This window comes from Pituophis catenifer, unplaced genomic scaffold (assembly GCF_029215685.1).
Source record: "Pituophis catenifer annectens isolate HBS135680 unplaced genomic scaffold, rPitCat1.0.hap2 SCAF_3, whole genome shotgun sequence".
NCBI classification, from domain to species: domain Eukaryota; kingdom Metazoa; phylum Chordata; class Lepidosauria; order Squamata; family Colubridae; genus Pituophis; species Pituophis catenifer.
This window is the reverse complement of record NW_027256883.1, coordinates 104,588,818-104,615,551: the sequence shown is the minus strand read 5'-3', so window position 1 is coordinate 104,615,551 and position 26,734 is coordinate 104,588,818. Positions and strand designations below refer to the sequence as shown.

The window sequence follows — 26,734 nt, the reverse complement described above, 5'->3', positions numbered from 1 at the left end:
TGCTCTGGTTTTTATCACCTGTCATTCCCCCTTCCCTATTTCCCATCACATACACACACAACTTTATTGCCCATCTATTCCCCCCACCCCTGCATTTTAGCTTTTGATGGCAGGATGCCTGTGAGGCGCTAAACCGAACCTGGCATTTACTTAAATATATAATTGTATTCATTAAAGCCCTTCATGGCATGGGATCATATTATCTGAGGAATTGCCTCATCTCTATTTCATCAACTCATTCCATCCCTTCCCACAAGGAAGGTATGTTGCAAACTCCATAAAGATAAAGTTTTTTTTGGGGGGGGGTGTCTAGGAAGACAGCCTTCTCTGTTTTTGTTCCCAGTCTATAGAGTATCTTGCTCCCAGAGTTGAGGCTGCCCCCATTCTGCACACAATCTCAAAGGGCTTCAAGACCTGGCTCTGACAACTGGCATGGAGGCTTGAAGAATGTCATACAACTTTGGGGCTGGCTGATGGCTTAAAGGCACTTCCTCTGCCTTGTAATTTTTAATGTTTTAACCTTGTTTTAATGTTTTTAACACCACTTATTTATTAAACACATTTATATGGCCACCCAACTCACACACAAGTGACTCTAGGCGACTTGCAACATTAAAAATCCACAACATAAAAACCCATAAAACCCTCACCCTACCTCCAAAAATGTTTACTATTGTATATTTTTATGATTTTTATTTGTAAACCAGCCCCTCAGGTAAAATAGCCATTGTAGAAATTTGATAAATTACTGTTTCACAGGTAGTCCTTGTTTAGTGACAACTGGGACCTGCAACATGGTCATTAAGTGAAGCAGCCATTAAGTAAAACCACCTGTGCTTATTCTCTTACTTCAGCTTTTTTTTTTCTTTATAAACCTGCAAACATTATATAAGTGAGGATTGGTTGCAAATTTAGTTTGTCATCACCATCATAATTGTGAATAGTTACTAAATGAGGTAGTCACTAAATGAGGACTGCCTGCATTACTTTTACATCTATTAGCTGAACTTAACTAAATACACAACGTGGTCCTTGATTAAAAAAAAACTTTTATTGGAAAAATATTAGGTTATAAATAAGTTGTTCTCAGGCATTTTCAAAGATATTTTATTCCTGCTTGCTTTAATTGCTTCAGTTAATAAACATTTATTAGCTGGGACTAGGATAATTGGAAGAATTGAACCCCAAAGTGTGGATTCCTGGTCTACATAAGAAACTTGGATAGATCTGCCTTGATTTCAGCTTCATCCCAAGGCCCATGGATATTGTCTTTGAAGAGTTGCAGCCTAATGAGGCAGTAAGGGCACAAACATGAGATGGCAATCAAAAGGAGGGCAAAAAGAACAGTGCCAACACTGGAAATGGTTAGTAGTCCCATTAAGGCAGATAAAGCAAAGAGTAAGGTAGCTATCATGTAACAATGGGGGATTTGAGCTTTGAGCTTCTTCTGTAGCATAGGCCATAGGGCAAATATCTGGATAGCAAATGTCACCATGACAAAGGCATGTAAGGACCATGGCAACCGTGAGGCTAAGCAGACTGAAGCAAAGATAGCCATGTTGAGGGACAGTGTACTGGACACAATAGCTGCATTTGCCCCATAATCATAAAAGATCAGATGTCCTAGGAGCATGAGGGCAGACATAGCATAAATTGTATCAGTGCTGATAGACTCAGTTAAGGTCTTCAGAATAGGAGAGAAGCCATAGGTGAATGCCACAAATACCACAGAATTCTTCAGATCTCCCCATTGTGTCTGGCCGCTTTGATTTCTTTCTATTCCTGAATCAGTGGCATCAAAGAGTACATAACCAATCAGGGAAGCGATCAAGCCAACTCCAAACTGCCACTGGGGAGCCAACAGGCCCATATCCATGTACCACCAGATGACCACGAAGACACAGACGCTACATAGTTGTTGTATCACCACTCCAGATTCAAACACCACTGCCCAGTACTGATACTTGCGTGCATGGATATTCTTGCACAACTTCTCTAAGAAACTTTGATCCACATAGTTATCAGGAAATGACTGCCTCTTGTACAACACTTTCTGCCAATGTTGCCTTATGGTATGTTCCAGTTGGACACAGAGTATATTTCTCGCCATTGCCTCATAGTTCTTCACAATATCATGTTATGATGGAGTTCATATTATCTAGAAACAAAATAATTTACCAGTGGCTTGGTAGATAATCGGTCACCACATATATAAACAATTTCCAACAATTTAATCAATAAAAAATGTCATCACTGAGGGTCGATGGTTTGATTATACCACTTGGTACTCATAAGGCAGAACAGAAAGAAAAAATGCATGGCTCTTTGGAATTAAGAGAAACCAAAATGGCTTACATCTTTCTACGAAACTGAATATCTGCTACATTGAGGGGGCTACAAAGAACAGAGAAGAGACAAGCTTTACTGTTACACAATTTCAATCTTATTTGAAATTGTGTTATTTTCTGGCTGTGAAAAATTCCTTTGACAACCACTATCAATGTTTGTAACACTGGTAATTTAGTGCACAAACACTGCACTTCTTACTTATGTGTTTCCATTTTATGAACAGTTGTTCCCAACCTATTCTAAGGGATTTGTGGTCCCAATTCACTTTACCAATACTAGATTAAGGAAGGCTATTTTAGAAGTACTATGCCCTTTGTGCAACTAATAAAGGTGGGATAAAAGTAATACATTTAGCAAGTTGCTCTTCCAGTTTCTCTGCCATCATCCCCCCCCCTCAAACCTGTAACTGTGATAAGAGTTCATTTTCTGAAATATTTGAGCGGAGGGTTCTTACTATGCGTCATTCCGTAAACATTACAAAACTAATTTGTGCAGCAAGATTAATTTCTGTTGGTACACAATGAATACTCCAGTACCAATGTAAGGCATAATTTGCCTTTTGAGAAAGGCAGTCCTTAGACTGCAAACAAGATAGATGGGAAACCCTGGAATAAAGAGGGGCCGTTGTGGTGCAAGGTTTCATTCCAGTTTCCGGGCTGGAGTTGCGCCCCTGCTGCCCCCTGTAGTGATTTTACTTTCTGAACGAATGCACTTTCGTTCTCTCCATCTTGAAATAATTATGCTGTCATTTTTCTGTAGTCAATACTGGAGATCCCAGCTATCGTAACGAACCAGAACTGAAAAAGGAGCTTCTTAAATAAATAAATAAATAAATAAATAAATAAATAAATAAATAAATAAATAAATAAATAAATAAATAAATAATAAAAAACCCGACACTCCCTTACCTTGGCTAGAATTGTGTATGTCGGAAAAAGGAAATTCTGCTGCGACGACACATCCGGCTGGGGAATAGACATTGGATTCGTGTTGCCCTCTGCTGGCCAATTTATGATCAAAACGCTTGCAAGCCGTTTATTACCTGATTTGCTGCTCGCAAGTCCTTTTAGCAATCCAATACGGAAGTTACGTCTGCTGGAGAGGGTTGTAAACATATTTGAATATAAAAGGGATTGCGTGTTGTGAGGCATGACAGACCTGGATATATACTTGCTTGGGTGTACGTTTATTTGCCCCCAAAGCAAATCAACCCAACCCAACTGAACTGTGGGCAAGATGGGCATTCAGTGATGACTCCAAATTGAAACCGACTCTCTCCTAAAGCCTGGTCCTTAAAGCATACTTTGGCATAAACAAATATACCTCAGAAGGTACTATAGTATTCTGACTGAGGATTGCGGATATATACAAAACATGGGCTGTAGCTGCTATTTGGGTGAGGAGAAGCAGGAGGGTAGCTGGAGGGAGGGAGACAGTGAAGATCCAGTAAATGAGATTTGAGGAAGCAGGTGTCAAAATATTTGAACCAGGTTTCAGGCTGTATCAGCATTCAGCGCTCTGTAGCAGTTCTCAAGAAAGAAGACTCCAGTTGGACATTTTGGAATGGAATATACTTCTAACTGAACAAACTTGTTTCTGTTAAATCATGTCCTGCAGCAATCAGAATATTTATTGGGTGAGCTTCTTTTGCATAATCAAGATAATCTTTGCATAAATATGTATGCTACAGAGGCTACAATTTTAAGCATACTTTATAGAAAGTATAACATTTACTTCTGAGTTTACATAATGATGAATTTACATCAGAAATTTCAACAGAGAATATATGCTATGGGAAATGTCAAATCTACTGTTATTAACAGGACTCCTTTTATTGTGGAGTAGATTAGGATCTTTAAATCTAAGTATGTGAGTTGTGAAAAATCTGGGGAAAAATAAGACTTATGTTTTTCAGTTTATTGCTGAACAGAGGCAACAAGGTTCCTCCCTGTTCTCCCATCTCAAACAAATGGCTTAAACTATCTCAATCAACAGCAGCTACTACTGAAACTTTTCCAGTGCTCTGGAGAACTGAGGATAAAACCTGGTTTGAATTTAACTTAAATTGAAAATATCAGCTGCCAGATGTCTTATCAAAGGCTGTATTTGTAAAATTCCAACTGTGGTACTTTTAAAGAAGAAAACTGACATGCTGGATGACAACTCATAGGGACATAGACTAACTGATGACAGGGATTTCAAAGTCCATTTGTTCCAGCAGATAAAATCGCAATTCCTTCAAGTTACTACATCATACTAGGTCTGCACTATGATCCCATAAAATTAAAAAATGTGGGATGAATAATAGTTTTGTGTATGTATAATTTAATGAACAGCCCTGGCAGCAGTATACATATAAAGAATCAAGAATTCTAGTAGCGATGAAAGACAAACATAGTAAATCCAAATAACCCAAATTCTTCATCTAGCGCAAGGATAGCAACCTAAAGTCTATATATAATGTATGAATTATATCTCTGGCTACTGAACAACCTTGACCACAATGACACCATTTCCCACTGGTTTAAAGCTGAAAGAGGTAGATTGCAGCTATATTATGAAAGAGAATTAATACAGTTGTTAAGTTGGGGTTAAATGAAGAGGCAGGACTCAGCTCAGTAACTACAGCTCTTTATTTGAAGCCGGTACAGCAAAAACTTGCTTGTCTCTCCGACAGCTCCCTCTTTTAAAGGGAGCTGTCCAGTAATCCAGCCACTGAGGTTGCTTGGTTTTCCCACTGCTCGCTGTGGCCAATGATTTTAAACTGCGGCTTTTACCACCTGGGAGGTGGACCTGAGTGAAGCCTTTGCCCAAGGCTTCATTCCTTAAGTACATATTCAACACCCCTTGCCTCTGGAAAGGATGTTATTCAATCAGAGAAACTCAACTGACGTAGTCACGCAGGTAGGCGGGGTGTTGCTGGGTGCGACTTGATCTGCGCAGCTCAGTTGGAGCAGCGGCAGCAGCCTGGGCAGTCAAGTCTGCTGCCACTCCGGAGTCAGCCAATGGAAATGCCTGGAAATTCTCCTGGGCCGTGGCTGACTCCGCTGGGGTCGACTCCCCCAGAACGTTTCCCTGGATTCTTGGTTCCTCAGGTGGGTGTATCCGTTGCCTATTTGGATTTGAGTCTAATGTGTGTGGATCCTCAAATTGTAGGTCTGCTTCTAGGGGTGTTTTTGTTGTTGTTTGGGTAGGATTTCCTTCTGGTTGCCTGAGGGTAGAGTTCCCTATGCGGGCCTGGAGTTGATCTATGTGTCTTCTCCATATTTTCCCTTCTTCTAGCTCCACTCGGTAAGAGTGGGGGCTGGTAATCGTGAATATTTTGGCAGGGACCCAGGAGGGACCACCAGCATAGTTATGGGCATCTACTAGGTCCCCTATGCTAAATGACCATTGCTGGCTGGTCGAATCGGTGGGTACCTCAGCATTATAATTGGGGTGTAGTCTGTCTAGTTGTGATCTTAATTTGCGGCCCATTAGTAATTCTGCCAGGCTCTGATTGGTGGTAGTGCTAGGTGTTATGTGCTGTAGTAGGAGAAATTTGTCTATTTTAGCCTACCAGTCTCCGGGGCCCATTTTAGCTAGTGCTTCTTTGGTTGACCACACCATTCTTTCCATTTGACCATTGCTCAACGGATGGAATGGCATGACAAGAGCATTTCGGATTCCGTGTTCTGCTAGGAATATCTCAAATTGCTTTGCTGTGAATTGGGCCCCATTGTCGGAGACCAGGACATCTGGTAGGCCATGGGTGGAGAAAGGTCCCCGTAATACCTTCATGACCGATTTGGCCATTGTTGTGGTCATAAGTATTACCTCAAGCCATTTTGAACATGCAACTACAACTGTTAGAAATGTTTGACCCTGGACTGGTCCTGCGAAATCAATGTGTACTTGTGACTAGGGTGCTTTGAGGATCTCCCGTTCTCTCGTGGATGCCATGGGTGGTGCTGGTCTGGATTCTTGGCATGGGATACAAGTAGCGACCCATTCCGTTATGTCCCTATCCATATTCGGCCACCAATAGCTCCTGGCCAATGCCTTCATTCGGACAATGCCAGGGAGCCCCAGGTGTTGTGCCTCTAGCACTTGCCTCCTTAGTTTATAGGGTACAACCACTTGATCCTCCCACAATAGGCATCCCTTTTGAGCTGACAATTCCTGTTGCCATGCTGGAAATGGTTTGAAATCAACCTCCACCGGCCCCTCAGGGCACCCCCTCCACACCCAGTTCAGAACCTGTGACAGAGTTTTGTCTTTTGCTGAGTGTCCTGCTATCTCGGCTGATGTGACAGGGCCGGATATAAAGTCCTCAATGAGCAGTATGGGTGCAACAGGGGCAGAATCCTCTATGAGGTCTGGGAATGGGCAGTGGCTGAGGGCATTGGCGTGACCAATGTAAAGCAACCCAGCTGTGTGTTAGCCCATAACTATATGCAGCCATGAAGATTGTCCATCTAGTCATTTGCAGGGATAAATTTTCAGTGTGGGGTGGTCCCCCGCGAGAATGCCAAGAAGCAGTTGTGAAATTATTTCAAAGTTCCTCCCATATAAGTATTCATGGAACCACTTGATCCCTGCCATTGCAGCCAGTGCCTCCTTGCCCAGTTGGCTGTATTTTCGTTCCGCTGCTAATAGTGTCTTAGAGTAAAATGCAATCAGGGCCTCAGCCCCATTTGGCATCTGGTGGCTGATGACAGCCCTGATGCCAAACGGGGAGGTGTCACAGGTTAAGATGAGGTGCAGAGTCTCATTATATTTTACAAGAATGCTATCGGATGACAATGGTTTCTTAACAGAGAAGGCAGAGGATTCCTTCCGTCCCCAGATCCACTTCGCCTTCTTGACTAGCAATCGGTGTAGCAGCTCAGCTACTGTCACCTTCTGTGGCAGAAAAATACTATAAAAGTTTAACAGCCCTAGAAATGCCTGGAGTTCTGTCTGATTCTTTGGGGGTGGGGGCTTCCTGTATGGCTTTAACTTTGCTTTTGGTTGGGTATATTCCCAAGCTATCAATTAAATATCCTAGAAATTCGACTTGCGGCACAGCTATCTGACATTTTTCTTTTTAAACTTTAAATCCAGCTTTTTGAAACCAACTCAAGACTCTCTTTAGTCGGTAGATGAGTTCTTCTTTGTTGTCTGCAGACATGAGGACATCATCAAAGTAAGGCATCACCTCCGGGATGCCCTGTAGGAGGTGTTCCATTATACTTTGAAAGAGTCCTGGCACCACACTTACATCAAATTGCAACCGGCGGCATTTAAATGCCCTTCTATGTGTAACAATAGTTTGTGCTTCTGTGGTGGCACAATTGTCATGTATGACCCCGTGTCACTTCCATGTCACAGGGAAACCCCTTGATTAGAATCATGACATGGATCTTCTTTGAGTGGTGTGCCTTAGAATGCCCAATGATCATTTGGTGTGTTTCTCTTGCTTCTGTGGCTTGACTTTCTCTTCTCTTGGGCTTTGGAAACTGTGCTTTTCGAAATCCCAGTTGGGATGTAGGCTGCCCTGCAGGCTGCCACTGGCAGTACAAGGCAGGTTGGTTGGTGCAGCAAACCCTTGCTATGTGTCCCTTCCGCTTGCATCTTTAGCAAATAGCATCCTGGAAACAGCAGCCCACTCTGGGATGATTGCCCCAGCATCTGGCACAAAACGGAAGTTTTTCTCCTGGCTCTGGGATTTCCCTCTTCCTTTCGAATCATAGGCAATGGATTTCATTGTCCTCATCTGTGGAGTCTTCAGGCTCCATGCTGTCCTGACGCACGGTAGGTGCAAAGGCTGTGGATTCCATGTTTTTTGGATTGTCACTGCTGACTTATTGGAGGCTTTGGTTGCTCTGGCTTCCTCAAGCAACGTTTTAAATGTGAGATTAGGCTTCGCTAGTAATCTTCTCTGTAGATTGATATCCCTCAATCCCGTGATATCCCTCAATCCCTATCATCACTTCCTCTATATTGCTGAATTAGCAATGAGCTGCAGTTTTTTGTAGAGCAGCGATGTGTTGGTTAATCGTCTCACCTTCTTCTTGATTTCTGTGATAGAATTTGTGTTTGTTCATCATCATTGCTGGCACAGCTGCTCAGAGTGTTTCCTTGAGTCCATGATACCATCTGCACATTGGCTGGTTCTGCTAGCGCTTGAGCCATGAAGCAATTAAATCGGAGCATATATGTCTTCCAACTTTCCTTCGTTGGATTGAATGGAGCTTGTGGGGCGGGCATGGTCATATTGGAGGCCAAAGCAGAGTCATGACTTGCTGTGATGATGCCATGTGGATGCCCGGCTCAGTTTAGCTCCTTTGTCCTTTGTTCTCTTCGCATCCCACCTTCGTTGCCAGTGTTAAGTTGGGGTTAAATGAAGAGGCAGGACTCAGTTCAGTAACTACAATTCTTTAATTGAAGCGGTACAGCAAAAACTTGCTTGTCTCTCCGAGAGCTCCCTTTTAAAGGAAGCTGTCCAGCGGCCCAGCCACTGAGGTCGCTTGGTTTTCCCGCTGCTTGTTGTGGCCAATGATTTTAAACTGCGGCTTTTCCTGCCTGGGAGGCAGAAGGCTTCACTCCTTATTTACATATGCAACAACAGTGAATGTTTTTTTTTAGTAATACCCCAATTTCACCTTTCAAAATTAAGGAAAAATACAAAATACATGGCTTCGCTATGATCTGATCTTCACTTACCTATGAAGGTTCGGTGACCTAGAAACTAAAAGGTTACCCATCCTTGACTCAACTATTTTAATTAAGACAGTTTTGTTTTTAAACTTTTACTACTCTAATTTTTAGAGATACACCGTACTAGTTTACTCATTATGATAGTAATCATTCTCAGAGTTGGATAAATAGTATATTTTGCTGTCTTAATTGATTTTCTCTTTTGTCTTAATTTATTTTAGGGATATGAGTGACATGATAGATGTATTCCAGTATTTGAGGCGTTGCCACAAAGAATGGACGTTGTCTTACCTGAACGTCCCTTTTATGCTCGCTGCGATGACAATCCTACAGATGGGGTTCTTCAGCTGTGATTGGATGTACTGAGTGCTCATAATAATTTCCTCTGCAGTCCTTGTCCCGCCCACTGCTTGCTCCTGTCAGTCTTTTTCACGAAATATGTAGTAAATGAAGCAGACTGGTAATGGGATCCACATCCCCAAAGGGCGACCTCTGCAGAGGAAGGAAGGGAAAAAAACCCCTATGGCAGGGGATGGCTAGGTAATGGGTGGGCCGGATTGTCGTTGCAGCGAGAATAAAAGGGACATTCAGGTAAGACAACGTCCATTTTCCTCACTCACTGCTCCGACAATCCTACAGATGGGACATGCCCAAGCTTACAAATTATGGGAGGGAACCGCAGCCATCCCCTATAAAGGAGGAGAAATTACTGATTGTAATACACGCCTGCCGAAGGAGGCGTCGGCAGAAGCAAATGTATCTAAACGATAATGACGCACAAAGGAGGACAGGGAGGACCAGGTGGCTGCATGGCAAATTTCATCTATAGAAGCCTGTGTAGCCCATGCTGCGGAAGTGGCTGCGCTCCTAGTCGAGTGAAGTAAAATGCCCCCCGGAATAGAGCCCCCTTGTAATTCATAAGCTTTAGAGATACAGGCCTTAAGCCATCGACCCACAGTGGCAGAAGAGACCTTCTGTCCCATCGAGAAAGGCAAAAAGGACACTAGTAAGGCTTCCGTTTTTCTAAACGATGCCATTCGTCGAATGTAATGCCGCAGAGCCCTGCGAACGTCCAAGGTATGCCATGTCTTTTCAAGTGGATGGCAAGGGTCCGGACAAAAATTTGGCAGGACAATCTCTTGTGACCGATGAAACGTAGAATTTATTTTAGGGATAAAGGCAGGGTCCAGCCTAAGGACCACACGATCTGGGAAGAATACACAAAGGTCCGGGCGAATGGAAAGCGTCGCTATTTCAGATACTCTGCGAGCTGATGTTACTGCCAGTAGGAAGGCCACCTTCAACGACAGGTAACATAAAGAAGTCGAACCTAAAGGCTCAAATGGTGCTGATGTGAGAGCTTGTAATACCCAGTGAAGATCCCAGGTAGGATAACAGTGTACTACAGCCGGTCGTAAATTCGCCGCCCCTTGAAGAAAGGATCGAATTCTCTGATCGTGAGAAAGCAGCTGGTGACCCTCACCCTGCAAAACTGTGGCTAATGCTGCCACCTGTCGTCAAAGAGTAGACGGAGCCAATTCTTTATCAAATCCCGACTGTAGAAATCGGAGAACATCCAAAATTGAAGCCGAAGTAGGGTGAACAAGGTTGAAGGCACACCACTGCGCAAATATTCTCCAGGACGCATTATAAATGCATACGGTGGATGCCTGCCTGGCAGCTTGAATGGTAGAGATGACGTCAGAAGGAATGTTGTCCTTACTCAACATATCCTTTCAAGCGCCAGTCAGTCAACTGGAGCCAACCTGGATCTGGATGCTGAACGACGCGCTGGCTGAGGGACAATTGGTCGAGAGGAATACACCATGGTGGCTCCACAGAAAGATCCCTCAAATCAGCGAACCATGCTCTTCGTGGCCAATGGGGCGCCACCAGGAGAAGGTCCGCATGTTCTAGGAGCAGCTTCCGGATCACCCCGGGAATGACTGGAATCGGAGGAAATGCATAGAATAGACCTTTGGGCCACTCGGATCTGAGTGCGTCTTGCCCTTCTGCGCCTGGCGAAGGAAAGTGGGTGAAGTATCGAGGAAGATGAGCATTTTGAGACGTCACAAAGAGATCGACGGTCGGTGTCCCAAATCTGGCTACAATCTGTTGGAACAGTTGGGGGCTCAGGCGCCACTTTGATGGATCCAGGCGACCCCTGCTGAGGTAGTCTGCCTGGAGGTTGGACTTGCCGGAAATGTGCTCCGCTTTCAGTGAAAGGAGATGTTGTTCTGCCCAAGACATTAATCTCTCCATCTCCGCCATCAAGTCTTTGGATCTCGGGCCCCCTTGGCGATTGAGATGGGCCTTCGTGGCCATGTTGTCCGTTAAGATGAGAACATGTTTGTTCCTTATCTGAGACAAAAAGTGGACCAACGCCAACCGCACCGCCCGGAGCTCTAACCAGTTGATACTATGTTGTCGTTACAGAGGGGACCAAGTCCCTTGCGCCAGAGCCGAGTCCAGGTATGCGCCCCAGCCATATAGGCTGGCATCCGTGGTAATCGTAAGTTGTTGAGGCTCGAAAAACAGAGTCCCGGATTGAAGTGCCGTCGAGATCCACCAGCGAAGAGACTCCCGCAGCCGACGGGGAATGCAAACCTTGGTTGATGACTCTGACTGACCTGTCCATTGAAAGGGAAGCAGGAACCACTGCAGTTGACGGGTGTGGCGGCGAGCCCATGGCACGATGTGAATACAAGAGATGAGCTTTCCCAATAGTTGGAACAACAAGAGGAGTGGTACAGAGGTTGTTGATAGCACTTGGTGTACAAAGTCCCTGATACTGGACTGGTGGTCTGGAGAGAGAAACACACGGCCCTGTAATGAATCTATTGTCCCCCCCCAGGTGCAGAATGGTCGTCGTTGGAGAAAGATGGCTCTTGTCCAAATTGAGGATGAAACCGTGACTCTGAAGGGCATGGATGACTATCTGTCTGTCCCGATGTGCCTGGGGCAGAAAGGCCGACAGAAGCAGAATATCGTCCAGGTAACAAACTATGCAGACGGAACGCTCCCTCAACGAAGCCGCCAAGGCCGCCAGAATCTTTGTGAATGTCCTCGGTGCCGACAACAGTCCAAACGGCATGGCCTTGTATTGAAAATGCCGTTCGTCGTAAGTGAAGCGGAGGAAGCGTCTGTGACTTGGGTGTATCGGCACATGGAGATAGGCTTCCTTGATGTCGATTGATTGCATAAAATCCCCACGCCGGATGCATCCGAGAATGGACCGGAGCGAATGCATCTTGAAATGTCAATACAACATGAACAGGTTGAGTTGTTTGAGGTTGAGAATTCCCCTCCAACCCCCGGAACTCTTTGGAACCAGAAATAATATTGAATAAAATCCGGTCCGTACCTGATCTTCTGGAACTGGCTCAATGGCCTCTATATCCAACAGGTGTTGGATCTCTAGAGCCATGAGATGCCTCATCTGAGGGGAGGCTGACAGAGGGCACTGAAGAAAACGATTTGGAGGGGTGGAAGTGAATTCCAGAGTAAGACCTGTTGTGATAGTGCAAAGAAGCCAAGCGTCCGTAGAAGCAATGTCCCACTGATAGTAAAATAATTGGAGCCGTCCGCCGATGGGGAGAGGGGACGGCGAGTCACTTGCCATGCTTGAAAGAGCGGAATCCGGAGCCATGAAAAGGGTACTTGAAAGTTGAGTGGCATCTGCCCCTGTCCCGAAAGGAAGAGCGATCAGATGATGAATACTGCCCTTGGAAGGAGGGTCTTTGAAAATAGTACCCACTGGATCCTGGGTCTGCACGAAAGGGCGGCCTCGTATAAGGAGTAAAGTGACGGTCCGGATGCTTGTATGAAGTAGAGAGAATTTTTCTTTTATCACGCCCTTCGACCAAAACGGGCTCCAAAGCCTGTCCAAAGAGAGCTGATCCTTTATAAGGGGCAGTGGTAAGCCTCCATTTCGACTTGTAAGTCAGCCCTCCAATGATGAAGCCATAAAAGGCGGCGAGAAACCACCGTGGAGGCCAGGGCCCGGGATGCGAACTTAGCCATGTCTAAGGAGGTATCGGCAGAATACTCGGCCGCAGCAATTAACTTAGTCACATCCTGATGTACATGGGCCTCTTCTGGAGACAACCTGTCTCAAAGCTGGCGAAGCCAAATAAGCGACGCCCTATTAAAAAACGAGGCAGATGTGGCAGCCCGGATGGCCCAAGCGGCTGCCTGGTGACATCTCTGCTCTTTTATCCTCCATCTTAAGACCATCCCCTACATCCACTGCCAGAACTAAGGGAGAGATAAGACTGGAAACAGGCTCATCCACCGCAGGTAAGTTCAATAAGACATCCAGTTCTGGAGAAGCGCAATACATTTTTTTGTCATGACCGGATGGTCCAGAAAGAGATCCAGGGCATTCCCATGGCCGCTGAATTACCTGAGAAGACAAATCAGGGCATGGTACAAAGTTAATGTCAGGGTGGGGTAACTTGAATAAGGACTTATTAGGATTGTCCTGATCCTGGGAGAAAGTGGCAGAGTCAAGCACTTTCCCCATCTTGGTTGCCGCCTTTGTCTTACGCAAGAGCGATTTAAAGAGTGCAAGTCTCGGCTCCCCTAGGACTGTGTCCATGTCCAAAGAATACGCTTAAAGCCAAGCTGGTGTATCTTCGTTTAATCGTGGCAAACAGCTCTTACAGAAACCGGAATGCAAAACATAGCAAAACAAAGACGCAGCTGTCATGCCCTTGCAATCGAGTTCTTATATAGCGCCTTCCCGATTACACTCAGCTGGGAGGTCTCGTACGTCCTCATTTCCTCCGGCTTACTGGGATGTCGTCATTTTTCTAGAGCGTTCTCAGAGTGGTAAGCTAATCCCACGCGATCCCTTAAGGCACCCGTGCACATAAACGCCTACTCAGAAGCCTATTCCACCACCATCACCCATGTGGCTCAGCCCCCCCCCTTCCAGCCGGGTATCCATGTTCTGCTGGTGCATGGACACGGTGTCAAGTGCTTCTTGACGCTCGACAGGCGGCTCCCCCTACCAGGCGTCCGTCTAAGAGGAGGAGACAAAAAGGGATAATATTAATGGTCAGGTACTAGGTGTGGTTTCTGGGGGTTTGCTTTGTGGAACTTTCTCAGTAATCTTGGGGCATTTATATCTTTTACAGGTACCCAGGATGCTTCACTATCAGGATACCCTGTCCAGCGAACTAAATAGTATAACTGGCCTCTACGTAGTTTGGAATCGATGATGTCTTGTATTTCATAGTGGGCACCGGTTACCGGGCCAGGAGGTGGTTTTGGTGTTGTAATGGGTGTAGTGGCCGGTTTTAACAAACTAGAGTGGAATACCGGATGGGTCTTTCCCAATAAGGGGGGTAGTTTTAGCATGAATGTTACGGGGTTAATTACTCTAGTGATAGGAAATGGGCCTATATATTTGGGTCCTAGCTTTTTACTTGGTAATCTTAGCTTTAAGTATTTTGTCGACAAATAAACCAGGTCTCCGATCTGAAACGGTGGACATGTAGCCCTCCTTTTGTCTGCCTGGAGCTTGTATTCATCGGCTGCCTGTGTCAAAGCAGTTCTCGGCTTGTCGTTCGTTCAGAACTGCGATAGGAAATAATCACCAGTAACGCACAGAGAATCAGGGTTTACTTTGGCAATGATAAGCTTGCAGTCAAAAGTAAAGTACAAGTCGGTGTTTTGGTTCAAAGTCAGCGCTGGGTGTAATCACACCACAGCGCTATTTAACAAAAACTCAGCCCCTTAAACATACATCCGGTGATTATCAATCAAGCACCCCCCACTCCCTTAACAGTAACAGCTGCGAGCACCAGAGCAGCGAGGACAGCAGAATCGGAGAGGCCCGGCAACGTCATCAATCATTGCCCTGAATGCTGCTATCCAGGAACTGTTTGTGTGTTCGCTGCGGCTGCTTATCTCCACTCCTTCGTCTCCCACACCCCCCATCGATGGTGAGCTCCGGTAGGACTCGACAGGCGCCCCCCCCGCTACCAGGAGCTCACCTATAAATAGAAAGCATACAAATGTTAGTCACTGTTACGATCCTGCATTAGGTTTGTCTGGGTATTTCCGATGGAACCGTTGTATCAATCGGGCAGCGTGAACATCGGGTGCTGCCACCCACGAGGCCTGTGTTACAGGGTATCCTTTCCACCGCACAAGATATTGTAACTTCCCCCTACGAACCCTGGAGTCCAATATTCGGTCTATCTCATATTGGTTGGTATGCACGGGACCCGGTGGAGTAGTCGAGGTACCTGGCCTTTCTATCGTCACCGGTTTCACCAAACTGCTATGGAATACGGGATGTATCCTACTGAACAGAGGGGGAAGTTTAAGAGCTACGGTTACAGGATTGATGACTTGTGTTATGGGAAATGGTCCTATATATTTAGGTCCTAATTTTTTACTGGGCAGTCGGAGTTGAAGGTATTTTGTAGATAAGTATACTTTGTCTCCTATCCGGAATGGTTTTGGATCAGCTCTTTTTTTGTCTGCATATTTTTTGTACTCGTCTGCTGCCTTTTGTAATGCTGTTTTTACACTTGGCCATACATTACTAATTTTATCGGCCCAACCGCGTGGCGTGTCACCGTCTGTCATAGGGGGAATCTAACTCTGGAATGGCTGAAAACTCCCGGCCACATATTACTTGGAAAGGGGAGAACCCAGTACTGCGGTGGGGTATGTTGTTATATGCCACTTCGGCGAAAGGCAGGAGTCCTGACCAATTCGTCTGCTGGTAAGAAACGTAGCATCTGATATATCTTTCGACCATGGCATTGGCCCGTTCAGCCGCCCCGTTAGTGGTCGGGTGGAATGCTGAACTTAACCCTTGAGAGGACCCAATTAAACGGACAAATTGTCTCCAAAACTTAGAGGTGAATTGAACACCGCGGTCGGATATAATCCTCTTAGGTGCTCCATGGAGACGATAGATATGTTGCAAAAAGAGTTCGGTTAATTGTCGCGTGGATGGCATGCTTTTACATGGCACAAAGTGGGCCTGTTTCGAAAACAGATCTACCACCGTCCAAATTACAGTGTGGCCATGGCTAGGGGGGAGATTGTCTATGAAATCCATAGCGATCTCTTCCCAAGGCCTGCTAGGATTCGCAACTGTCTGTAATAGTCCTAACGGTCGTCCAGACCAGGGTTTGGCGGTTGCACAGGTTGTGCAACCTTTTACGTATGTTTCTATGTCCTTACGCATTCGTGGCCACCAGAATTGCCTCCTCACAAGGTGTAGAGTTTTTAAATACCCAAAATGGCCTGCTGATTTGGCATCATGGCACCTGCATAACACTACGTTCCGTAAACGTTGTGGAACATATATTCTATTCTCCCTCCACGCTATTCCATCATTATAGCTAACCATAGAGGGGTTTTGGATTACCCATTGATCCTGTTGTAAAGCTGTTTTAAACTCGGTACGTAAGTGACCATCTACTTCTGTAAGTCTTAATAGGGTTTGGGAAGGTGCAATTAAAGGTTCTATCACTTCCTCTCGCTATTATACTGTGGCATCCGGGACAGCGCATCAGCCAGGAAGTTTTTCCCAGCAGGAACATACCGCAACCGGAAAGAGAAACGCTGAAAATATTGTGCCCACCTTATCTGTTTGGGCGTTTGTAAGGCTTCTAAGTTTTTATGGTCCGTCCATACCTCAAAAGGATGAGACGCCCCCTCCAAGAGATGTCGCCATGTCATCAACGCCCAACGGACCGCGAATGCCTCTTTTTCCCAGATCGCCCATGCCCGCTCTGTCGTGGTTAACTTTTTAGACGTATAGGCACAAGGTTGTAACCCTCCCTGCTGTGTTCTTTGTAGGAGTACTGCTCCTACAGCCATGTTGCTAGCATCTGCTTGGACGACAAATGCCTGCGTTGGGTCTGGATGCTTGAGTACTGGTTCTTGAGCAAAGAGTGTTTTTAACTGCTCGAAAGCCATTTGACATGCTGACGACCACGTCAACGCTTGTCCAGGCTTTGGTTTAGCCGTGGCCGGTTTGGTCCGTAACAGATCCGTTAGTGGTAGGGCTATTTCAGCAAATCTGGGAATGAACTGCCGATAAAAGTTTGCAAAGCCTAGAAAGCTCTGTAATTGCTTTCTGGTTCTAGGGGCCTGCCATTCAAGCACTGCCTGGACTTTTCTGGGATCCATCTCTACCCCACTCTCTGATATTCTATAGCCTAGATAATCTATCCTCTTTTTGTGAAACTCACATTTGGATAGTTTCACGTACAGCTTAGCAGCTAGTAATTTGTCTAAGACCTGTCGGACCAGAGATATATGTTCCTCTTCAGTTTGCATGTAAATTAAGATGTCATCCAAATATACAAGGACACCCCTGTACAGATGTTCATGCAGCACTTCATTGATGAACTGCATGAACACTGCAGGGGCACCCTGTAGTCCGAACGGCATGACCTGGAACTGATAGCTTCCCAAGGGACAATTGAATGTTGTTTTCCACTCATCCCCTGGTTTGATTCGTATCCTATAATACGCTTCGCGTAGGTCGAGTTTCGTAAAGATACGACCGGTGGCTAGGGCAGCTAACAGGTCCTTCATTAAGGGAAGTGGATAGAGGGGCTCCACACACACTGCATTGAGATCTCTGAAGTCAACGCATAAGTGTAAACCCCCGTCTTTCTTGCCACGAAACAGGACAGGGGCAGCCATCTTTGATCGACTAGGTGTGATAAAACCCCGGGCCAAGTTCTTGTCTATATATTTTCATAATTCTTTTAGTTCGGGTTGTGTCATTGAATACATCTGGGGCTTGGGTAGCTTCGCCCCGGGTATTAACTCAATACTGCAATCCGTAGGCCGGTGAGGGGGCAGGGTCTCACATTCCTCCTCACTAAAGACTCTGGCGAGATCCGTATACACATTAGGATACGTCGTGTCTGCTGGTGGGCTCTCTGCTTCTATTCCCCCTGCTGGCTCCTTTTCCTCCTTGGTAGGGGGAGGTCCCAACGGTAATTGAAGTTTGCGAAAACCCCCTTCCCACCATATCGTAGGAGCCCACTTGTCCAACCATGCTAATCCTAAAATCACTGATTCTAACATTTTCTCCACTATAATAAACCAAATATTTCGGTGTGCTCCCCAATATCGAGGTGCACCTTTTCTGTTATATGAGTCACTGGTGCCCCTCCCAGCAATGAACCATCCATTTGTTCAAAGGTAATAGGGGTTCTCAACTGCACAACCTGCAATCCAAGTTCGTCAACTATTGCCCTACGAATTAAACAACGAGTACACCCTGAATGAATCAATGCCTCATATCGGTGTCCAGTGGTGGCCCGTGGGTTTTGGAGTACGACTGGTACCACAAAAGGTTGGATGGGGTCGCTCACCATCGGGTCGTGTGGGTCCTCATCGTCGTCATCACTATCCCCAGCCACAATCGGGAACTTTTCCGCCACCACTTTCTTAGTATCTGTAGCCAGGGATCCCTCTCCATACAGGATGTTCAAGTCATTTGGGACCGTTCGGATGTTGGTCGGCCTCTGCCTCTCAACACAGCTCTAGGAGGGGGGTTTTGGTCCGAGTTGCGGGGCATGGGATGAGGACAGTCGGCTGCTCAATGACCAAGGCGATTACATCTGAAGCAACGAAACGCAGGCCACTGGATCCTTTCCCCCAAGCCGGAGCCAGCATTCGGTTTAGTCTCCTTGGGTGTTTGTGTGCGTTCTGCTGGTCGTTTTCCTTGACTTGCAACCCCTTCACCCTGTATACAGAATTCTCGGAGACCGACGTCCAATTCGATGGCTGCCTTGTACCACACACTCAACTTGGGGGGCAAGCCCCGGTACACGCAGGCTTGCCGTAAATCACGGTCTAGTCCTTTATGGAATTGGTGCACCAGAAGACGTTCTGGCCACCCCACCAACCGAGCCGCAATCTTTCGGAACTCCTGTACATATTCCTTTGCTGGTACGCCCCGTTGCTTAAGCGCAAACAAATCCCCCTCTGCAACCTGGGCGCTTGTTTCGTCTTCAAATCTGGCACGAAGAGCCTCCAGAAATCGTCCCATGTCCACGAGTTCCCTTGCATGTTTAGCATGGAGGCCTGCCACCTACTCAGTCGCTTCTCCCGTCAGGACCCCCGTAACAGCAACCACCATAGCCCACTGGGAGGGATACCACTGTCCATATTGGTCCATATGGCTTATCACCTGGCTTAAGAAAATAGCCACTCGTTCAGGGCTTCCGTCAAAGGAAGTCTGCAGGGCAGGCGGTCCCCAAACGGCCTGCGGGACCCACAGCCCCGGCGGGGCCCCCGGAGGCCAAGGCATGGGGCCTGGGGTCCTCGCTGCTCCAGTCGCTCTCCTGACCTGCCTAGGTCGGTCCCTCGTCGCCCCGCAACCCCCAACAGGTAAGCCCCCTGCCAATTGCGTTGGTTGGGGCTCAGGACCGGCTCCAAGGTCTCCCGATGAGGCACCTTGGTCTTGTTCTGGAGGGGGTTGGTCCATGGATCGTCTAGAGGTCCGCTCCATCCTCAATTTAGGACTTGTGAGCCGGAATTGGGTCTCCAAAGCGGTCACCCCTGTATCCTGCCAAGAAGAACCTGGAGGCTCCAGCCCTGCAACCCATGGCTGCCAGGATGGGGCGTCATGAAATCCAGATTCCACAAAACGCTCACGTAGCATATCCATGGTGCTGGGACCGGATGAGGCAGGATACCCCCAATCCCCTTCATCCTCCTCAGTCCATCGTCTTTCCCTCCAGCCCTGAAAAGACGCTCCCAAGCGAGGGGGCGTTGGCATCTGCGGCCCGAGGAGAACAGAGCTGTGTCACCAATCCCCCGTCCGAGCCCGTTGTCCTGGAAAACTCTCCTCCTCCGGTCGGGGCGGGGTGCTCTTGGGTTGCTTGACTTTTGGTTTCACTGCCAACTGTTCCACACTCTCCTTCACCTCCTCTATCAGTGGTTCCTCCCCCTCCACATCTCCACCACACTCCTGCTCTTCCAAGGCCGTCCCTTCTGCCATACCCCCCTTTGCTGCAAAGCCACAGGGACTCCTCACCTCTTGCGAAAAGGAACCAAGCGCTGACTTTCTCTCGGCTTGTCGTTCGTTCAGAACTGCGATAGGAAATAATCACCAGTAACGCACAGAGAATCAGGGTTTACTTTGGCAATGATAAGCTTGCAGTCAAAAGTAAAGTACAAGTCGGTGTTTTGGTTCAAAGTCAGCGCTGGGTGTAATCACACCACAGCGCTATTTAACAAAAACTCAGCCCCTTAAACATACATCCGGTGATTATCAATCAAGCACCCCCCACTCCCTTAACAGTAACAGCTGCGAGCACCAGAGCAGCGAGGACAGCAGAATCGGAGAGGCCCGGCAACGTCATCAATCATTGCCCTGAATGCTGCTATCCAGGAACTGTTTGTGTGTTCGCTGCGGCTGCTTATCTCCACTCCTTCGTCTCCCACACACCCCCATCGATGGCGAGCTCCGGTAGGACTCGACAGCAGTTTTCACGTGAGGCCACACAGCATTCACGTTAGTAGACCAGTCGTTGGGAGTCATAGGTTTTGGGAGGGAAAGGTCTAATTCCGGGATAGCAGGGAATTCCCTCCCCATGACTACCCGGAACGGCGTAAATCCCGTACTCCGATGTACTGCGTTATTGTATGCCGTTTCAGCAAATAGAAGGTAATCAACCCAATCGTTTTGTTGGTAGGTAACGTAGGAACGTAAGTATCGTTCTACCATGGCATTCGTGCGTTCAGCAACACCGTTCGTACTAGGGTGATAAACTGAACTAAGGCCCTGGGTTGACCCTATATCACAAAGGAAACCTCTCCAGAATCGGGCGGTGAACTGTATGATATTATCCTTTTAGGCACTCCATGCAAACGGTAAATATGTTGTAGGAATAAACGTACCAGGCGTCGGGCAGAAGGTAAACCTTTACATGGAATAAAGTGGGCTTGCTTTGAGAAAAGATCGACTACTGTCCAAATAACGGTATAACCTCTGCTACTGGGAAGGTCTACAATGAAATCCATGGCTATTTCCTCCCATGGTCTGTTTGGTTCGGCTACAGTTTGTAATAAGCCCAGTGGCTTCCCTGGTTGTGGTTTGGATACCGCGCACGTGTGGCATCCCTGGACGTATTGGTCGATGTCTTTCCTCATTTTAGGCCACCAGAATTGTCTGCGCGTCAGATGTAGGGTTTTGAGGAACCCGAAGTGTCCGGTGGTTTTTCTATCATGGCACTGGAGTAACACTCGCTGTTTCAATGTTGCTGGAATATACAGTTTATCTCCCCACCATGCTAGGCCATCACGATGGGTTAGGGACGCCGCATTGTTTTGTGCCCATGCGTCCGTCCGAATGGCTTTCCGTAAGATCGTCAGCCAATCCTCGGTCTGCGGGGCTGTCAATACGTACGCTTTCAGGGGTGAGATCACTGCTTGTAAACCCTCATCTTGTTTACTATGATATTGCGGCATCCTTGACAATGCATCCGCTAAAAACATTCCTCTAGCTGGCTTATATACAAGGGCAAAACAGAACCGCTGGAAATATTGTGCCCACCTCACCTGTTTTGGGGATAGTTTGCGAGGCGTTTGGAGGGCCTGTAGATTCTTGTGATCTGTCCAAACCTCGAACGGCATGGGATTACCCCCCAGTAGGTGCCGCCATGTTTGTAATGCCCATTTTATGGCATAGGCCTCTTTCTCCCACACTGCCCAGTTCCTTTCTGCGGTTGTAAACTTTTGGGAGGTGTATGCACAAGGCCTTACCATACCGTTTGCATCTTTCTGCATTAGAATAGCTCCTACTGCCACGTCACTAGCATCTGCTTGTATTACAAATGGTTGTGACGTGTTAGGGTGTATCAATACGGGTTCAGTGGCAAAAGCCCGTTTAAGGTTTTCAAAGGCTCGTTGGCATTCAGATGACCATTGTAGTTTGTATCCCGGCCTGGGTTTTTTCCCAGGGGCCACCACACCTTTTGTTCGCAATAGCTCCGTTAATGGTAATGCTGTTGTTGCAAAGGACGGAATAAAATGTCGATAAAAGTTTGCAAAACCCAAAAAACTCTGCAATTGTCTACGGGTTTGCGGAGCTTTCCACTCTAAAACTGCTGCTACTTTCTTTGGGTCCATCTGGATACCAGTACGACTAATTCGAAAACCTAGATAATCGATCTCCTCCCGGTGGAACTCACATTTTGAGAGTTTTACAAAAAGATGTGCGTCCAGCAACTTGGTCAGGACTTGTCTAACCAGCTGGACGTGTTCGTCCATTGTATCAGAGTAAATCAAAATGTCGTCCAGATAGACTAGTATGCCCCGATATAGGTGTTCATGTAAAATACCGTTTATAAGCTGCATAAACACCGCTGGTGCCCCTTGTAGACCGAAGGGCATCACCAGGAACTGGTAGCTGCCGAGGGGAGTGTTAAATGTGGTTTTCCACTTGTCTCCCTGACGTATCCGTACCCGATAATAGGCTTCACGGAGGTCTAATTTTGTGAAGATTTTCCCTGACGCCAGGGTAGCCAACAAATCAGTCATCAGCGGCAGGGGGTACAACGGTTCTACGCAGACAGCATTCAATCCCCGGTAGTCAACACATAAATGTAAGCCCCCATCCTTCTTACCCCGAAAGGGACGGGTGCCGCTAAATGCGAACAACTGGGACGAATAAATCCCCGGGCCAGGTTTTTATCTATATACGTTCTCAATTCCTTCAGTTCCTGTGGTGTCATCGAGTACATACGGGGTTTTGGCAACCGGGCTCCGGGGAGTATTTCGATACCACAATCTGTGTCCTGATGGGGGGGGCAGGATGTCACATTCTTCTTCGCTGAATACTCGGGCGAGGTCGTTATAGGCTTGGGGGTATGTGCCTTGCCTTATTGCCTCTTGCTGGAGAGCCACCCTCTCTTTTGTACATGGAAGTCTGAGCCTACGATAACCCCCCTCCCACCAAATGTGTGGTTTCCACCTGTCTAACCACGCAAGCCCAAGAATGATGGGTTCGATCATTTGGGTTACTACTATGAACCGGATCATTTCCTGATGGGCTCCTATTTGCAGGAAAACGGGTTCTGTAACACTGGCAGTAGGTGTGCCTCCCAGGATGGACCCATCCATCTGCTCAAATTTAATGGGGGTACGAAGAGTCAGGATCCGAAGGCCCAAGCCCTCAGCTACCGAGCGCCATATAAGGCACCGAGTACAGCCTGTATCAATTAAGGCTTTTTGTTCACACTCCTTCTTAGTGACAGGATGTCTAAGGGTCACCGGTATCAGGAAGGGATGTACAGGGTCAATTACCATAGGATCCTGCAGCTCGTCTCCATTGTCGCTTTCTTCGGATGCGTCAGGGACACGAGCTGTACCTGGCCTGCTATTGCTGGAACTGGTTGTTGGTTCTAATGAGGGCGTCTGCGTGGCCACCCTAGAGCGTTCTGGTGTTCGTAGGGTTCGGTCACGTGGTGTGGTAGTTGGGACGGGTGGCCGGGGAGTTGACAGTCGCGGGGCTGAGACAGGGCAGTCCGCAGCTCTATGACCCTCCTGGTTGCACTGAAAGCACCGGAACGGGTGTCTGTTCGCTTCAGTAGCGGCCGGTCCAAATGCCGGGGTTCCACTAAACACCCCGCGGTCACTAGATCTGCCACCTGGACCACGACGGGACTGGAGCTGTGGTGTGTTCCGAGGCCTGAATTCCCGTAAGCCAACGTCTAGGCTCACCGCTGCCTTGTACCATTCGGACAATCGCGGGCCTAGACCCCGGTAGACACAGGCCTGCTTTATTTCTCTATCCAACCCTGCCTGAAATTGGTGGATAAGTAAGCGCTCTGGCCACGAATGGAGTTTCCCTGCCAGGTTACGGAACTCCTTGACATAATCCTTGGCAGGGCAACCACGCTGTCGTAGGTTGACTAATTCCTTCGATGACCTGGGTCCGAGTTTCATCCTCGAACCTATTGCGTAACACTTCAAGGAACGGGCCCAGATCCGTTAACTCGCGGGTGTGTTCACTATGTAAATCGGCAACCCATTCGGCTGCCTCCCCCATTAGCACTGCTGTGACCGCAACGACCATGGACCACTGCGAAGGATATAATCTGCCATAAAGGTCCATATGGCTTATTACCTGACTCAAGAACAGTGCCACCTTTCCTGCAGTTCCATCAAATGCAGCCTGCACAGGTGGTAATCCCCAGGGATGTTGCTGGAGGGGGGGTGCCCAGGGACCATGGCCTCATGCCGGCAGCGGGTCTCCGTAACGCTGTTGCGATGGCCTACTCTCTGTGCCGGGTAGCTGTCAAGGGGCGTCTCTCACGGGGTCTCCTCTCCTCTCTCTCCCGGGTTGCGTAGCAGCACTGGGAGTCGCGCGGCTGCCCTCGCCCCCACCGTATGAATGTACAGCCTGACTCCGCTCTCCACTCACCCAGCGTTGTTCACGCCCCTCCAACTTCAGCTTTGGGCTGGCAAGGCGGAATTTGCTGTCAGAACTCCCACCTGCTGTACTGCCTCCCGACCAGGAGGTGGCGGCCTCCATGCTGGGTGCCCATGGCTGCCAGGAGGGCGCGTCGCGGAAGCTCGCCTCGCCAAAACGGTCGCGCAGGATCTCTAGGGTGGAAGCCCCCAGGCCAGTGGAGTGGCTCCAGTCCCCTTCCTCGTCTTCCAGCCACTGTCGTTCTCTCCAGGTCTGGAACTGGGAACCGGCATAGGGCGGGGTTTGAAGACACATCCCACCTGTCTCTGGGCCGGGCGTCTCCCGGGCGTTGCGTTCGCGTCCCTTCCGTTCACTGGGGGCGCCGTCGACCCCGGGCTCATGCTGCTTCGGCCGCACCACCGGCGGGCTGCCCGCCCCGTCCATCCCGGCGTCGACCTCCTCCTCTGCCTCGCCCATGGTTTCCGCTGTATCCTCCGGCAGCGCGTCACCCGCTACGCCCTCCGCCATCCCGTTCCCTCACGGGGTGGCTCCAAACGGCTTGGGAAAAGGGGGAGCTGCGTCTTCCTCTCGGCTCCCCTAGGACTGTGTCCACATCCAAAGAATACACTTAAAGCCAAGCTGGTGTATCTTCGTTTAATCGTGGCAAACAGCTCTTACAGAAACCGGAATGCAAAACATAGCAAAACAAAGACGCAGCTGTCACGCCCTTGCAATCGAGTTCTTATATAGCGCCTTCCCGATTACACTCAGCTGGGAGGTCTCGTACATCCTCATTTCCTCCGGGCTTACTGGGATGTCGTCATTTTTCTAGAGCGTTCTCAGAGTGGTAAACTAATCCCACGCGATCCCTTAAGGCACCCGTGCACATAAACGCCTACTCAGAAGCCTATTCCACCACCATCACCCATGTGGCTGAGCCCCTCCCCTTCCAGCCGGGTATCCATGTTCTGCTGGTGCATGGACACGGTGTCGAGTGCTTCTTGACGCTCGACAGCAGGTCTGAAGAGACCAGGAATTGTAGGTTTCTCCTGGAACAATTCCTCATCCTCGGACAGTTCAAAGTCCTCGAGGCAATCCTCGTCCTGGACAGAAACCTCAGATTGGTTATAAGAATAACTAGTGGAGGGCTGAACCTTGGGCACAACTGGAATACAGCCAGATGTGCTCGGATAGGTGCCCAAGAGGGCCTGTTGGTGCAACCTAGCTTGAAAAATACTGGCAAATGCCTGGGACAAAATGGATTGAAGATCTAGTGTCGGAGCAGGATTAGAGACTCCCACATCTTTCAAGCTGGCCACCGCTGAAGGCTCTACGGTCTGTGGAGCTGGAGCAGTGTTAGTGGAGTGCAGAGACAGAGAACCCTGCAACCCATTCTCACTTTGACTGGAACCTAGCTCATGGCCCTGAGGGACAAGGATAATATCACCCTGTGGCCAAGCCACAATATTAGGGTCCTGAGGGTGAGAAACGAGAGGAACAGGTGGCATAACCACATTGTCCTCCCCAGGTGGTGCAGAAAGGCCCTCTTGTTGGATAGTAGCCTTTGCCTTATTGAATTGCCTTTCCAAGGCATTATGGTGCCTCATGGCATCTTTATCTATTGATCCAACTTGTTGGATGGTGGATTTGGGGCCTGACTTGGACCCACCTTTGGACTTGGCTTTTCTTTTCCCCGCAGGTTTGGGTGAAGGGGCCCTGTCTGGGGAAGCTTCAAGCTCAATATTGGAGGACAGAGGAGAGTCTGCCATAATAATGGTAAGTAAAGTTTAATTTCAATTTGATTAATTTTGATTAATTTTTTTTATATAAAAGATAGATAAAGACTAAGAAATATTATATAATAACACACTTCCCTTAAGAAGATCAAGTTTCGCTTGCTGGAGGAATCAGGGAGACAGAGATTGCAAGAATTCAGGCAGCAATGTCACACTTCGCTTCCCTTTCAACCTGTGGAAAGAAACCTCCATGTTAAAATGGCCACTATAAGAAAGGAATAAGCAAAATGGCTGCATAATGAGCACCGCTGCAGCGGAGTCGCAAGCGCCACTAAACAAGGCCGGCAAACCCAAAAAGGAAGCAATCGGCCATCCTGCAAACCAAATTCACAATCCTGCTGCCTCAGCCATTTAAAATGGCGGGCGAAGCAAAATGGTGGGAAACCTCAACCGCCGCGAATCTGTCTCCCACATCAGCGTATGCTGCTGGCGGGCAGGGACCCTGGAGCCGCGAAAATTTTTTCAGAGAAGCTGCGAGGGTGGGGGCGGTTAT

General features: G+C 47.8%; 1 protein-coding gene across 1 annotated transcript; it reads right to left on the bottom strand.

The window, feature by feature from the left end:
- Positions 1–1,091: 1,091 nt before the first annotated feature.
- Positions 1,092–3,303, bottom strand: LOC139313738 (phosphatidylinositol N-acetylglucosaminyltransferase subunit C-like). The gene is made up of 2 exons (XM_070939179.1): positions 3,258–3,303; positions 1,092–2,158 (listed from the first exon to the last, which is right to left on the bottom strand). The coding sequence occupies exon 2, from the start codon at positions 2,108–2,110 to the stop codon at positions 1,205–1,207; it is 906 nt and encodes a 301-aa protein (XP_070795280.1). The 5' UTR covers positions 2,111–2,158; positions 3,258–3,303; the 3' UTR covers positions 1,092–1,204.
- Between the last annotated feature and the right edge of the window lie 23,431 nt (positions 3,304–26,734).

Coding starts and splice junctions, on each gene's coding strand:
- LOC139313738 (XM_070939179.1), bottom strand. CDS start 2,110: ATGGCGAGAAATATACTCTGTGTCCAACTGGAACATACCATAAGGCAA.